The sequence below is a fragment of the Jaculus jaculus genome, chromosome X (genome assembly GCF_020740685.1).
Source record: "Jaculus jaculus isolate mJacJac1 chromosome X, mJacJac1.mat.Y.cur, whole genome shotgun sequence".
NCBI lineage: Eukaryota > Metazoa > Chordata > Mammalia > Rodentia > Dipodidae > Jaculus > Jaculus jaculus.
Genome location: NC_059125.1, coordinates 130,669,738 through 130,686,367, shown reverse-complemented (window position 1 = coordinate 130,686,367; position 16,630 = coordinate 130,669,738). Strand labels below are relative to the sequence as shown.

The 16,630-nt window shown below is 41.7% G+C and overlaps 2 protein-coding genes across 2 annotated transcripts in view; one reads left to right on the top strand and one right to left on the bottom strand.

Moving 5' to 3' along the window:
* Positions 1-16,630, top strand: part of Gpc3 (glypican 3) — a 474,609-nt gene that overhangs the window by 224,403 nt on the left and 233,576 nt on the right. The window lies entirely within an intron of this gene.
* Positions 7,356-9,748, bottom strand: LOC123456638 (rho-related GTP-binding protein RhoG-like). The gene is made up of 2 exons (XM_045140426.1): positions 9,674-9,748; positions 7,356-7,733 (listed from the first exon to the last, which is right to left on the bottom strand). The coding sequence occupies exons 1-2, from the start codon at positions 9,746-9,748 to the stop codon at positions 7,356-7,358; spliced, it is 453 nt and encodes a 150-aa protein (XP_044996361.1).

Here is a 16,630-nt window from a genome sequence, read left to right as displayed (position 1 = left end):
TGAGAATGTATAAGAGGGAGAGACCAACATAAGTAGGCTGCTAATGTTTTCATTCAATTGAAAGCTTGTATAATTGTTCTCTTTTCAGGTGAACAAAATACTGGTGGGTTGAGAAGTAGAGAAAACAACTAAACTAACAAATCTTAATTCCATAAATGACACACAACATAGTCTTTTGTGGTTTCAGGCACATACCAAACAATTGCTTTTGAAGTCATATTACATTTGGATGTGACTTAACTTAGATGAAAATATTTTTATGCAATCTTTGGTCACTTCCATATGTCAATGCCTTTGTCACATCTTGGTATGATTCTCAAAAGTCCAACCTAAGACCTGGGGAGTTGATCACTGGTCAAAAATGCTTGCTGTGGGCTGGAGGATGAGCTTAGTGGTTTAGGCGTTTGCCTGCAAAGCCAAAGGACCCAGGTTCGATTCCTCGGGACCCACATTAGCCACATGCACAAGGGGGCGCATGCATCTGGAGTTCATTTGCAGTAGGAGGCCCTGGCATGCCCATTCTCTCTTTCTCTCTCTCTCTCCCTCCCTCCCTCTTTCTCTGTCAAATGAATTAATTAATTAAATTAAATATTTGTTAGAAAATCCAGGTTGAATTGGCAGTTATGGGGGATTGTTACCATTTGAAAAAGAATGCATACTGTGCAAGTCTGATGAGTCTAGATTTCCAAAACCCAAGTGTAGCTGGACAGAAGTAACACAACTGTCTGTAATCCAATACTCCATGGCAATGAAAGGTGAGTCAGGAGAATCTCAATGTTTGTCAACCAGCTAGTCTGGTGGTTACAGCAGCAAAAACTAAGAGAGACCCTGTCTCAAACAAGGTAGAAGGTGATACCTTGAGGCTATCATCTGACTTCCATACATGTTGCATGGCACATGTGTGCTCATGCACACATACACACCCCCACACACCACGTACATATATGCATACACACATACATGAGTCTCGCTTAATATATGGAAAATCATCAATGGGGTGTGTGCTTATTATATTCAAACTAAACTTTCAAGTGACATCCAACTGTTATTTCTGGTTGAGTTTCTTTTAGACGTCTAGCCACCATATTCAAATAAGTCTGAAGTGATTTTTTTAAAAATGTTGTTTATTTTTATTTATTTATTTGAGAGCGACAGACACACAGAGAGAGAGAGAGAGAGGCAGAGAGAGAGAAAGAATGGGCGCACCAGGGCCTCAAGCCACTGCAAACGAACTCCAGACGCGTACGCCCCCTTGTGTATCTGGCTAACGTGGGTCCTGGGGAATGGAGCCTCTAACCGGTGTCCTTAGGCTTCACAGGCAAGCACTTAACCACTAAGCCATCTCTCCAGCCCCTGAAGTGATTTTTTTTAACCAATGTGATCATGATAATACTATGATGATATTGTATTTATCTTGCTTGGGGCAGAAGGGATTTGAAATTTAGATAGATAGATAGATAGATAGATAGATAGATAGATAGATAGATAGATAGATTTTTTTTTTTCTTTAAGGCAGGGTCTCACTCTATCCCAAGTTGACCTGGAACTCATTCTGAAGCTCAGGCTAGCTTCAAACTCAGAGTGATCCTTCTACCTCAGTCTCCTAAGTTCTAGAATTCAAGATGTATGCCATCATTTGGCTGGGAGCCATATTAAATGATCAGTTCTTATAATAGTTGGCAATCAATTGCTGTTTCGATTAATGTCAGTTGCTAAGTGAGGCTATTAGTAATTTTGGTTCTCAAATATTTGACTATAATTAGAAAGCATCTTTGGAGGCTGGAGAGATGAGTCAGTGGTGAAAGGTGCTTCTTTGCAAAAACTGTCAGCCCAAGTTCATTCCCAAGCACCCACATAATGCCTGACACAGGCATCTGGAGTTTGTTGCAGTGGGAGGAGACGTTGGCTCTCTCTCTCTCACACACACCTTTTAAAATAGTATCTTTGTGAAAATCTATCCCATTTGTTACATATAAGTTACAGATCAACTCCAAGCAACTAAAGAAGGGGCTGTCAGACTGGCAAAATCTATTTTTAGTCCTTTCTTTATTAGTCTCTCTTTTTTGTTCTGTTTTATGCTCTTTGGTTCACCTTCTGTGGTATTCATAAAGAAAAGTCATCAAGCAGTTCTGATAGCTCAGGGAATCATCCCATTATAATTCTTTCAAGAACTAATGAATTGATGAGATGTTTCTAAACAGTTCCCCACAACTTTGGCCCATATGGCTTTGGGGTAAGGGAGGGGAAATAATTCGCAAATCTTCCGTAGTTAACATATGTTTTCACAACTAGACTATCTTTGAGCCTGTGTGGTGCCTTTTAAAGTAGCGCTTTGAAAGCAGGCATGGTTCCACAGTCCTATTATTAACTGAGGAAGCTGCGGCAGGAGGATTGCTGTGAGTTTGGGGCCAGTCTTGGCTATGTGGCAAGTTCCAGGATAGCCTGTCACACATGGTAAGATCCTGTCTCACCACAATAAACAATCAAACAACAAGAACGAAGCAAAATAAAACTTGTGTTTTGTAAGGGCTCCACAGGTGAATGGCAGTGTTTTTTACAAAACAAGTTTTTGTTTCTGATGGAATTCCTAACTAGCCCTTATGCGAGGTGGGTCTAAAATATTTCTTCCGGCAAGGAAGACATTTTTTTATGATGGAAAGCCCAAAACACTGAGACTCTGAAGACTTGGAATTCCATTGCTGCCTGTCTCAGTTTCCTCCTCTGTGAACTGGTGAGCTTTGATAATCAGAATGGCTCTGCATGAGATCTGCGTAGGGAGCTTATTAAAATATATTCTCAAGACCAGTGACTAGAAAAGGAATTTATAGGTTTGTCATGGGCCTAATAACTTGTATATTTAATAAGTGCCATTAGGAGAATCTAATATAATAGGCTTGTAGACAAACCAACAACTTTTAGGAGCTAGTGAATCATATAATTTCTAAGGTCCCTTTGAGGATTAAACATATGTAATTCTAATATCAAAGATTTCCTAGGGGCTGGAGAGATGGCTTAGCTGTTAAGACGCTTACCTGTGAGGCCTAATGACCCAGGTTTGATTGCCCAGTACCCACGTAAGCCATATACACATGATGGCGCATGTGTCTGGAGTTCCTTTGTGGTTGGAGGCCCTGGTGTACCCATTCATTCTCTCATCAATAAATGACTTAAAATTTAGAAAAGAAACTTTCTTTGAAAAGAATCCAACCTAACCAATAGATAAATGGAAGCTTACATTAATACTTTTGTGCTAAGCTTTTTGGTGTTCTGCAGTAAGAATTTTGAGTATCAGGTTCAGGCCTAACCACAAAATAAAGTTGTTGGCAAGCCCTGAAAATATGCTATAGTCTGAGTTCAAAGTTCTAACCCAAAGAAGGGAGGTTATAATTCAGGTCAAGAAGTCTGGGTCCAAGGGTCAAGTGCAGGAAAGCATAGGAAGGAACAGGAGCCACATCCTATTTTATAAGGTTTGGAATTCAAGCCAGAAAAAAATAAGTAAGAATGGATATCAAAAGACATGTAAAGAAAGAAGAGGCGATGTCAGAAAAATAAGATCTCTGTTCTTAAAAGAAACAAAAACAGTGGAGGGGGGGTGGTCTCTCTCCTTGGGATGACTGTGGTCCATATTAATAAAAAAAAAAAAGCTGCAACTGCCTATGGCTGTAAAAGGATGAGAGCAAATACACTGTTATGGAATACAAAGAAATGTCTTGACGTCTAAGGTGTCAGGCATGCACTAGACTGCGCATTTTTCTGGCCTTTGGACAAGGACTCATGGGAATGACTGGGGGAAAGACTCAACAGCCAGGCAATGTGGGCAGAGTGGAATGAAGATCAAATGAATCTGAAGAAGCCCAAGATCCTTAGCCCAAGTGATTCTGAGAGGGTTTTTTAACAAGGATGAACAAATAATAGTGAAGTGTTCTTGGCATCGTTGGCTTCATTTAATGGAGAGGCTCTTAATAATTTTCCACATGCAGCGAACTTTTGGTTGAAAGCCAAGGATATTGGTGTTATGTAGATGATGGTCCAAAATCACAGGGTTCACTGTGATTCTGTGCATAGCAGAAATAAACCATGCTTGCCTGAGAAAGGTTCTGTGTGACAGGACATTTAGTGTCATTCCTTGGAACACCAGGAGGGGGCGCCAGTCATTTAATTGCTACTCTATGGTTTGTATAACCACATTCTTTGAAAAAGTGTTTTCCTCAGAAATAGAGATGAATTTGGCCTACAATAGCTCCTTTATTTTCTGCTATCTGTTTTTCTGAATAAATAAATATATATATAATTAGGGTGATATATTTAGAGTAAACAAATTAAAAATAATTCCCTAATTCTATAATAAAATAATTACATAATTCCTAGCAGCTACATGTTTCATGGATGAAAAAAGGCTTCATTGATTTGATACAAAAGATGTCTTTGACCATTGTTCCCAGTACTTGCTTGTTGATATTTGCCATGAACAGCACAATTTTTCCCTTTGGGGAAGCTTTTTATTTTCCATTAACTTTATGGTCTTATCCTTTCCACAGATAACCTTTGAAAGTCGTCCTGAACATGCATATTTATTTAAACTGAAAAGAAACTCCCCCTTTAACTTTTCCTTCTGAAATAAATACTTACTAAATGTTGGAGGTATCCGATGTCAGGAATTCTTCCTATAATTCTGAGATGTCTAGAGTGAAAAGTGCTTTATTAACAGGTTATCTTTATGTTGCCAAGATATGTCTTTTTCAAGGTGATGTTCTCAGTACTACCAAAGCCACCTATGTAATGAGTTGTTCATGTCCAGTTCTGTTATTTCCTTGTCAATGTACACATTCTTTAGATTTGTTGGGAGACTATATAGTCATTGATCCCTTCACAATACCTTTTTTTTTTGCAACTCTTTATGCTGCAATGGATTTTTTTTACACTTCAGAGAGGAAGGCATGACCTTTGGTAATGTTAGATCTGTCTATCTGTATCTCATTATGTCTGGTGATATGTAGTTGGGACATGGATGTAACTTAGAGAGGCTTCCTCAAGACCCTGAAAAGGAAAACGGGATTTCTGTCTCTGAGAATTAGGCTAAAGAATCAACAAGACTGATAAGAACCAAGCTAGTCAAATTCCATTTGAAGAAACCAAACACAAAGGGACAATGTATCCAGGCATTGTTTGCCTACATTTATAAAGTATAAATATAGAAAAAAGACTGAAAGTACATTGTCAAAAGTTCACTGTTATTAATACTAGTTGAGAAAAGTATGCGTGACTATTGCATTGCTTCTTTGAGCTTTTTTTTTTTCAAATTTCAAGAGAATGAAACAAAGTCAGACAGACTTGATGGCTCCTAGGGAAAAGGGACCAGACAGTAGCCTGATTGAAAGTGTTAACTCAGTTGAAGAAAGACTGTGTCATTTGGGTGTTGGGGTCAGAGGTGTCAGTCATCACACAGATGATAAGGAGAAAGTCACAGAGAAAAATAGCAACATTGATCAGCCCACTGTGGCCAGTGGAGAAATGGCCTTCCTGGGCTCTGGGCTAAGCTCAGGTAAAGTGACCATAAAGGTGTATTTAAAGTAGTCGTAAGTGAGGTCCCATATCCAGACTGAACTGGCTTCATAACATATGCCTTCAACTCAGAGCTTCAGGATTTCGGACAAATGGCTTTACCTTTCTAAGCCTCAGTTCCTGTCAGTAATGTGGGACTTTTAATAGTGGTACGTATATCTAGAGATTTTGTGAGACTAAAAAGACATAGCAAGCACATCTAACAGTGTCTGATACACAGTAACACTGCAATAAATGTGAGCCATTGTTTCAATGTTTAGTTCAATATATTTTAAAGATCTATTTTAATAAAATATCATAATTAGATATTCAGATCTTGCAACTTGACATTGATTTTCATAAGCAAGCTTTGGATTATGATTTGTTAGTCCATGCTGTGTATCAGTAGGGAGATTATATGAGAATTTGTTGCCTCATGAATGAAAGGCTTCATCATAGATGGCTACACTGGTATTAAGCTTTATTGAAAATGTCTTTGGGCTTGTGTGGCAGAGGTGGAAGGATCACTGTGAATTTGAGGTCACCATGAGACTACATAGTGAATTCCAGGTCAGCCTGGGCTAGAATGAGACCCTACCTCGAAAAACCAAATATATATATATCTTTGGGGCTGGAGAGATGGCTTAGCAGTTAAGGTGTTTGCCTGCAAAGCCAAAGGATCCCGGTTTGATTCTCCAGGACGCACATAAGCCAGATGCACAAGGGGGTGCATGCATCTGGAGTTCGTTTGCAGTAGCTGAAGGCCCTAGTGCGCCCGTTCTCTCCATATCTCTCTCGCTCTCTCAATCTCAAATAAATAAATAAATATTTTAAAATATTAAAAAAAGAAAATGTCTTCGGAAAGCTTAATAATGTGGGTTCGATCAACCTAAGATATTGTCAGATTTGAGGTTTAACATATATTCCACTTTCAGTTGACATATAGCACTTGTAATTATTTACAGGATAGCCTAGAAATTGAGTTTTGAGGGCTTCCTTACAAGCATGAGGATCTGGATTGGATCCATAGTACTCACAATGCTGGGTGCGGTGACAGGTTCCTTAACCCGGAAATGGGAAGCCAGAGCCAAGTGGATCCCTGGAGTTCGCTGGCCAGCCAGTCTAGCCTAATTGGTGAGCTGCAAGCCAAAGAGAGACCTGTCTGCCAAAAAAGGTGGGGCTGGAGAGATGTCTTAGCAAAGCCTAAGGACCAAGGTTTCGATTCCCCAGTATCCACGGAGCTCATTTGCAGTGGCTAGAGGCCCTGGTGTGCTTTCTCTCTGTGTCTCTCTTCTCTATCCCAAATAAATAGAATGTATTTTTTTCACTGGAGACAGGAGGTTTTATTGATGCTGGTGGGGGTAGGAAAGGCCCCAAGAGCTGGGGGGGGCGGGTGCTGAGTCAATCAGAAGACGCCTAAGGCCTGGCACGGGGGGGGGGGGGGGCAGGTTAGGGCACATTTACCTTCCCAGGAGGCGACAGCTCCTTCCCTGCGGAAGGAGAGCAACTTGGAGAGAGAACTCCAAGAGCAAAGGCAGAGGTCAGATAGCTGAGAGCCCCTAACCTGAGATAAGGCACCGCAATAGCCAGCAACAACTTTGTGGAGAGCTCATGAGCTGGTCAGTAGCAGAAAATGGAGGGGTGGCACTAAGCTGACCTCTTGGGAAGGTCACCTTTGGCCTAGGCGAGCTCATGGAATACCTGGTGTTCCCAAGCGGAGTGGGGCAGGGCCCACAGCCCCTCTCCCTGTGGGTTTCCTTAAGGAGAAGAGGGCATTTAGGGCGATCCCTGGTAAGGGGTGCCAGTATTAGTCCTTAAGGCACAGCTGGGGGCAGGCATGGCACAATTGGTGGGATGGGGACAAGGATGCAGGAGCGCCCACGCTTGATGGGCGTGGGGTTGAGCACAGCCCGGACGGCCTCGGCGAACACCTCCTTGACGCCATCCTGCTGAAGGGCCGAGCACTCGAGGTAGCGCACAGCGTGGATCTGCTTGGCCAGCGCCTGACCCCGTTGTGGCGTGATGGGTGCCTGGCCCTGCTCCTTGAGGCGCCGAAGGGTATCAGGCTGGGCTCTCAGGTCCTTCTTGGTTCGCACCAGGAGGATTGGTACATTAGGGCAGTGGTGGCACACCTCTGGATGCCCCTTGTGCCTCACGTTCTCATAGGAGGGTGGACTGGGCACTGTAATTGTCTAACACTGTAGCAGATGAGCAGGCAGGTCTTGCACACTTGCTGATCTGCATTGTGGGCGAAGCTGCTATTGTGCAGCCAGTGCCTTGTCCCTCTTCTAGGCCCCTCTGGAAGCAGTGACGTGGCTCCCTCCCCGCGGCGAGGGTGCTGGGGGTGGCGGTCAAATAAATAAAATATATTCTTTTTTGTTTGTTTGTTTTTTTGATTTTTCGAGGTAGGGTCTCATTCTAGCCCAGGCTGACCTGGAATTCACTATGGAGTCTCAGGGTGGCCTCGAACCCACGGTGATCCTCCTACCTCTGCCTCCCGAGTGCTGGGATTAAAGGCGTGCGCCACCACGTCCGGTTTTAAAATATATTCTTTAACACAAGGCAGACAACATAACTGAAGAGGACATACAAGGTTATCCTCTGGTCTCCACATGTGTGTGTACATACACATATGCCTACACACATTGAAACACACATACACACCATATATGTATCTTCAAACAAAAACTTAACATTTACAAAAAAATTAAGAAATTGAGTTTTTGAGTCTTCAAACCGTGAGCATTCTTAAATTCTGAATACTGCCCTCTGTGAGCTTGGTTGATGTGAATCCACTCATGAGAGATTTGCACTAAGATTTCTACTAAGGGCCAAACCCTCCGCCTAAGAAAATTTTCTAGCAGGCTGGCCGCCAGCATCTTTCAGCCAATTAGCTACCTCTGTCTCAGCAAAAAAATCTGCAGAACAAAACCCCAAGCACATTTCAGGGTCTCTGTGTAGAATGTTTGCTTGAACCCGGTGTTTTTGTGTGTTCTCTGTATGAGTTTAGATAGTACCTTAGCAAAATACGAAAGTGTCCTCTTACTAGAGCTGCTGCGTAATAGCATCTAACAAATAACTATTGAGAACGAGCACAGAATTATGCAATTGTAGATCCTGAAAGGATATGAGCACCTATCCAGTCTTACCTTCCTTGAATGCCAAAGAGAGAAAATGGCCTATTCACAGTGCCAGGTGGTTTATTTGAGATGGCACCGTGCTCATACAAAAACATGGAGCATTCATCTAAATTACTCATCAAAACAGAGATGGGATGGAAAGAATCTATCACAATGCAAATTGGAGATGAAGGATCCATCTGATTAATTTTCTGCCACATGGAAGGAAGACACTCTATATCGAGTCTGTCATGCTGCGACGTTGCTATGTTCAGTTCACTTTTTCCTTGATTTTGATTTTCTTTATTATAGAAAAAAAAACTAATGTGTGAGAGCTGACATTCATGAGCCAGTACACATTAAAACACAGTTCTGCTAATTTCCCAAGACATCTTATTCATCCTAGGCAAGCACATGAAATGCTTTTCTGTCCTTTCTTTTTTTTTTTCCTCAAAGAGGGCTTCTTTCTCTCTACACTGTGCTTGTATGTCATTTACATTTCTCTCTCAATTTTATTTTTTTTTTGGTTATTTTTATTTATTTATTAAGAGTAAGAGTGACAGAGAGAGAGAGAGAGAGAGAATGGGTGCTCCAGGGCCTCCAGCCTCTGCAAACGAACTCCAGATGTGTGCGCCCCCTTGTGCATCTGGCTAACATGGGTCCTGGGGAACTGAGCCTCGAACCGGGGTCCTTAGGCTTCACAGGCAAGTGCTTAACCGCTAAGCCATCTCTCCAGCCTCTTTCTCAATTTGAAATGCATTCAGTTACTTACTGATTGAATTATATGGGAGGGTGGTGTCTGGCCCTGTGTTTGTGACTTTGTTCTGCTCATTATGTTTGGTGTCCAGGCCAGCTAGGCTCAGCTCTCATGCTTAACTCATGCACTCTTTTAATAAATATATAGATCTCCTGGCCTACTTTATGTTACTTGAAAAATGTGTTAATAGTGAATACACCAAGCAGAATGTCTGGTCACTCATACTGAGCATTAGAGAAGAAAGAGTGCTTCTCACTTTCATCTCCAGTTCTGTACCACTTAGTAAGTGTGAGGTTTTGCACAAGTGACCTTTAATCAGTAAAGTCGGCATCATTGTACTGTCTGTCTTAATGGATGGTTGTGAGGATAACATTAAGAATACGTAAGGGGAGCCGGACGTGATGGCGCACGCCTTTAATCCCAGCACTTGGGAGGCAGAGGTAGGAGGATCGCTGAGAGTTCGAGGCCACCCTGAGACTACAGAGTGAATTCCAGGTCAGCCCGGGCTAGAGTGAGACTCTACCTTGAAAAACAAACAAACAAACAAAGAGTATGTAAGGCGCTTAGGTAGTGCCTGGTCTCAATGACTGTGCAGTACTGACATGAGCTGTTTCTAGGGTCATGTCATCGTTGCTCCTGACATGTAATCCTCATTATAAGCCCTACCTGCTGATATGTTCATCCGTGCTGCTCAGTCCGGCTTGTGATCTCTGCACTAGCTCTAGCATGGCATGGCATTCTTGAATCAAAGGAACTTTCATTACTATCCAATGATAAAAATGGCACACAGCATTTATGAGACATGGAGTCTGGTGATAGCATCAGCACAAGTGAGGTAATTGAAAGAAGCACAAGTAAAGCTATGTTGGACAGAGTCATGGAGAATCTGTTTTCCTGGTTGCTTGCCAGTCGCAGACGTTTCTTAGTTGGTGTGAGCTGGTACTATGAATCTGCACCCTTTTAAATAAAAAAATCAATACTGGGCTGGAGAGATGGCTTAGCGGTTAAGCGCTTGCCTGTGAAGCCTAAGGACCCCGGTTCGAGGCTCGGTTCACCAGGTCCCACGTTAGCCAGATGCACAAGGGGGCGCACGCGTCTGGAGTTCGTTTGCAGAGGCTGGAAGCCCTGGCACGCCCATTCTCTCTCTCTCCCTCTATCTGTCTTTCTCTCTGTGTCTGTCGCTCTCAAATAAATAAATAAAAAATTTAAAAAAAAAAATTAAAAAAAAAACAATACTGACATACCTATGTTCAAATAAATTGACTTTCTCACCTGCCCCAACATATTGTTTTGGAAGCAACTTTGCCAGCCAGTGTATAAGCTAACCCACATAACCTCTGGGCTGAAAAAAAAAAAAGCACTATATGCCATTGTACTTTAATAGGCATTGAAGTTTGGCAAATAAATGTTTCTTTTATTTTATTTATTTAATAGAGAAAGAGACAAGAAGAGAAGGAGAGACAGAGAAAGAATGGGCACGCCAGGGCCTTCAGCCACTGCAAACAAACTCCAGACACATGTCACATGTGCCCCATTATGCATCTGGCTTACGTGGGTCCTGGGGAATCTAACCTGGGTCATTTGGCTTTGCAGGCAAGCACCTTAACCACTAAGCCACCTCTCCAGCCCCAGTAAATGTTTCTTTATTTCCTTTTTTGTGGAAACATACAGTGACCTCTATCTGGCACCTGTTCAGAGATACTGGGAAGGGAGAATGAATTTAATAATTAGACAGAATGAAGGAATATGAGGGGAAGAGGCGAGTTAGCCATTGTCAGCATATGAATGTTGACAACTTGTTCTATAGTGAAAGCTCAGATCTGAACAGTCCTGGAAAGCTCAGAGACACAGCATAGTTAAGGGGGTAAGCTAATTGTGAGCTTATTACAGGGCTGATTTAATCATCATTTACATCAGTATTCCAGTAAAACACGTCTGCCATGGTGTGCCAAAATTCCACACCACCAATATTTTCTACCCTACTCCATACCCACATAATTTGTATCCTAGGGAATGACAGAAATCTTTATTTTCTCCAGTTTGGTTTTGGCCACTCTGGGCTAGAGACACTGTGGCTTTACTGACTTTCATATGGATGTTTTGGAAAATGACCAACTGGAATTGTAGTTCATCTCTGTGTTTCTAACTTGAACAACAGCAGTTTGAAAGGTTGCCTTTACCTTTCTTTCCTCAAACAGGATAGACTTTTCAGCGATGTCAACTCCACTCTTCTAGACCCTATGAGCTGGAATTTATAGTTTCTGTCTGACCTAGTGAGGTCAGCTAAAGAGGACACTGTATGGCTGTGCTATGTTTTCCTTTACACTGCAATAATGGACTCCCCCCTGCAAGCTTACATGTGGGCCCACCAGACTTATTTAAGGAAGAAATAGTATCCGAAGACCTCATTAGGGAAAGCGACTGTAGCTTGTGCGTTAGTGACTCTGTTTAAAACACCCAGTCTCAAACATCAGGCTTTTCTAGGAATATTGCCAAATTATAGCAATGGGCCATTTTTCAATGCCCATTTAAAAGAAGCCCTCTTGAATACAGCACCGTGGCGAAGGTCCTTTTGTCAGAAAGTCACTTTAGACATCATATCACTCCAAGAATTATTTTAAAATAGTACCCAGACTTTTCAGTAATCCAGGCACTATTTTCCTTTGAACCCAGAAAATGTTAGTGTACACACTGAAATGAGACAGCCTGGACAACAGCTGGATTCTCTTGTTCCACAGATGTTCTGTGGACATGGATCAAGTCTTGAGAGTGTATACTGTCCCTTGTCCATCTGTCTGGATGGAACTCTGTTTTTCTTTGACTCAAACTTTCCCCTGTTCCTTCTAAATTTAAATATGAACTTTTACATTTGTAAGGGGACAGATTAGGGGAGTTAAGAGGAAAGAAATTAAGTTGTAAACATATATCGCTTTATATGTTATCTATACCTTAATAAAGTAGAAAAGGATAAAATAAAGTCCCGATGTGAATTGGAAAGTAGGTCATCTAATCTCTCTTGGCCTAAATATAATCACAGTTGGAACTATTTGAAGCAAACCAGCTGAATTCTAAGTGTAAAATACTACCTGAATTTTATTTATTTATTTATTTATTTATTTATTTATTTGAGAGAGACAGACAGAAAGACAAAGAGGCAGATAGATGGAGAGAGAATGGGCACACCAGGGCCTCCAGCCACTGCAGATGAACTCCAGATGCATGCACCCCCTTGTGCATCTGTCTAACATGGGTCCTGGAAAACCGAGCCTTGAACCAGGGATCTTAGGCTCCACAGGCAAACGCTTAACCGCTAAGCCAACTATCCAGCTCCCTACCTGAATTTTTGCCTGCAGCAATTGGTATGGACTTGGTCAACTATCTAAAGAGCCTAAAGTCCAAGAGCAAATTTTAAACATGAGTTAGACAAAATGTATGCTTTATTGAATGTTCATATGTATCTGCTTTTAAAAGGAACAAACTTCTTAAGCCACCAGTTTACCAAGGTCATGAAACAGTCTGTGAAGGCAATGCTATATACCCTGCACGAAAGAACACACCACTTTCTGCCACAAAGCAGTGACTTCGCTATCCACACTGAACTATAAGAAGTGTTTATAGGTGAAGTACGTGAGTGAAAATCAGGCAACCTGCTGGAGCTAGAGAGGGTGACATTTATAGTAGAAAATCCAGAAGCATCTTGTGAGGAAGAGCCCGAGCTCAGTTTCCCACTGTCTCTGAGTCTTAGGTCTTATGCAAATGAAGTAAAGGCACAGTTTGTGAGGAAGTTGACAACATGATCCTACCTGTCAGAGGTAGAATTGGATGTCTGTGCCTCTATTTCTACTTCAGGATCTGGGGCTTTCTCCAAGACTCATTGCAAAAATGGTTGCTCGGAGTGTATAGACAGACAACACAAAATCAGGAAGCCAAATCCAACATGTCTATTTGGGAGAGTGGTTTCTTTTATTTCCGACTGCACCTTTCTTTTTCCAGGCTATAATTCTAGGTTCCTCCCAATTGCTACCTCTCCATTTTTAACAGCCGTCTGTCAAACCCGTTTCCACATTTTGTCACAATAATCAACTGTTCAGTTGTTCTGAGGATCAAATTGCATTACATCATCTTGTCTGTACTCATTAATTTCACAGATGATAGCTTTTGCTTTGTGGAGGAACGTGGTGTGCTCTTACATACAGAGCCTCAAGGATTTACCTCAACACAACTATTACATGATCATTGTATATTGTTTAAGAAATTTCCATCCTTTTAAAAACAAATACAATTGACTGTTTCATGTAGCATTTTCCCATCTCATTTATTGTTCTACTTTTCCTTTTTGCTTTTTGTTTGTTTGTTTGGAGACATGGTCTCAGGTAGATCAGGCTGGCCTTCAACTCACTATATAGATGAGACTGGAGTTGAACTCCTGATCCATTTGCCTCTCAAGTGCTAAGGATATAGGTGTGTGCCATTGTCTCTTGTTCTCCTTAATTTCATTGAATTTACATCTGTAGATTAGATTCTTTAGCTAGTGGTTGGAACCCCTAACAATTCCAGCAGAGAATACTTCAAGTGGTAGTTAAGCCTTAGAACTCAGATGGTCAGGCACAAGGGGGTTTCAATTGCTATTTTATTCAGTTCTAGAGAGATTAGGTGACCTTCCTCCTAGATCATAGTGGGACTATTTTTTTCCTTCAATTTATTAAGGTATAGCTGACATACAGCAACCATATGTTTGCAATTTAATTCATTTGGAAGTAAACATACATTGATGATGCCACCACCTCAATCTATGCTGCAAATATATCCATCCCTGAAAATTTTATCCTCCTGCCTAATAATAATTTGTTACGATTTTGTGATCAAAATACTTAACATAAGATGTTCTCTCTTAGCCTGGCATGGTGGCGCACACCTTTAATCCCAGCACTCGGGAGGCAGAGGTAAGAGGCTCACCATGAGTTCGAGGCCACCCTGAGACAACATAGTGAATTCCAGGTCAGCCTGGGCTAGAGACTCTAAATCGAAAAAACACCAGCAATGACAACAACAAAAAAGATCTGCTCTTGCCGGGCGTGGTGGCGCACGCCTTTAATCCCAGCACTCAGGAGGCAGAGGTAGGAGGATCGCCGTGAGTTCAAGGCCACCCTGAGACTCCATAGTGAATTCCAGGTCAGCCTGAGCCAGAGTGAGACCCTACCTCGAAAAACCAAAAAAAAAAAAAAAAAAAAAAAAAGATCTGCTCTCTTGGCAGAATTCAAGTCGACACAGTATTGTTAACTGCACACACTAACCTATATGGTCAAACTTTAGGACTTTTTTGTTTTCTGTGATTGAAACTGTGTACCCTTTGAGGACTGCCTTGCTGTTTTGTCCTTACCCAACACCTAACAACCACTATTCTGGTCATCACTTCTATACATTTGACTATTTTAAATTCTGCATAGCGGTGGTATTTAACCTTCCATGGTTAGCTTATTTCACCTAGCATGATGTGACTTTCAAATTTCTTTCTCTTAAAAGGCCGAACCATATTCCATTGTTTGTGTGTGTGCCACATTTTATTTATCCTGTCTTGCCCGTTGACATCCTTAAGTCATTTTCATGTCTTAACTATATTGCAAATAATGCTGCAATAGACATGAGAGTGAAAATATCATTTTCTTTTTCTGTCAGTGAGACCTCGATATCCAAGATGCTAGTAGAATTGGTTCCCCCTCCCAAATTAAAGGGGTGACGTGCAGTGTGAAGTAGTAACATCAAAGGGAGCAGTAGGATATTTATACACTGTAGGTTTTGAATATATGACAATAAATTTCTGTATTTATTTTGTGGCAGGATGTCACATAGGTCAGGCTGGACTTAAACTTACTTTGTATCTCAGGATGACCTTCAATTTCTCATCCTTCTGTTTCTGCCTCCCAAGTGCTGGCATTAGAGGTGTGCACGCCCACGCTCAATTTATGAAGTGCTGGGAATTGAACTCAGGTCTTCATGCACATTAACTTGGAATTCTATCCACTGAGCTGTGTCTCCAGCCACAGTAATTATCTTTTTTTTCATTTCTTTTTTTTTTTTTTTTTTTTTTTGAGGTAGGGTCTCACTCTAGTTCAGGCTGACCTGGAATTCACTATGTAGTCTCAGGGTGGCCCCGAACTCACAGCGATCCTCCTCCCTCTGCCTCCCGAGTGCTGGGATTAAACGCGTGCGCCACCACGCCCAACTACAATAATTTTCTTTTTAAACAAATAAAAAAGGGGGGCCAAAAGAAAAAGAGATCATTAAACATCTGCTGTCATAAGGGATAATCTTTCACATCTACTTGCACTCCCCCTCCCAGACACACACACACACACACACACACACACACACTTGAGTTCTCATGTGGAGGCAAAAGTATTTCTTGTGTTTATAGAACATGAGGGCAGTTTGCTAAGGCCAAACTCCATCTCTTTGACAAGTTCCCAGGAGAGCCTCATGGTTGACCTCTGGATAGCACCAATTCTTATCTGCCATTAAACTTCCCTGGAGTCCCTACAGTCACATTTGCCTTCCTGCCAAACCTTTGCCTGCTACCAGAGCCCCCTGAGTACACCTGAGCAACTCTCATCCCATGAGTTAATCAGGCCAGCTGTCAAAAGTCTCTGGGTTCCGTAGATCCTCCAACCTTTAGCTTCCCTCTGTTTTGTATGCTAGCCTGGATCATGCAGAAGAAGAAGTCCCAAGGAACTGTCAAGATCTTGGCCCTTCACTCCTGCCTTTGCCGTACTAGCCCTCTGGAAGAACTATGCTTCTAGGGACGAGATAGCCTTTTATCATTAGAACAGAGCTCTGAGATTCCATCCCTCTATCACTAATCCATAGAGAATGCAGAGTATTAACCTTTTTCACTTATTTTCTTATTACTATCCCTTTCATCATGAGTATAAGGCACCACAGGCAGTGTTTCTGAGGAAATGACTGTTCTTAGTAAGTAGTTGGAATCATTCAGCTTTTACCTTACTCTTCACATCTTATCCAAATTGGGGGGTTATTTTCTTTCATATATCCGGTAGATTCACTGTAGCCAAGCCACTGACGTATTAAGCTCACTTAGAGATCAACCAAAAAAGAAAAGGAAAAAAAAAAAAGCACACAGGCTGTGACGCAGGGAGGTACAGCTTTCAAGGCATTATCACATACTGGCTTAGTGGGTAAGTACCAGATCCAGACA

Excerpts from the sequence above, each read along its gene's own strand:
- LOC123456638 (XM_045140426.1), bottom strand. The coding sequence starts at position 9,748 with ATGCCGACTTTACTGATTAAAGGTCACTTGTGCAAAACCTCACACTTA. Across the intron at positions 7,734-9,673 it reads GTACAGAACTGGAGATGAAA|ACAATTACAGTGCCCAGTCC; the intron begins GTGAGAAGCACT and ends CTACAGTGTTAG.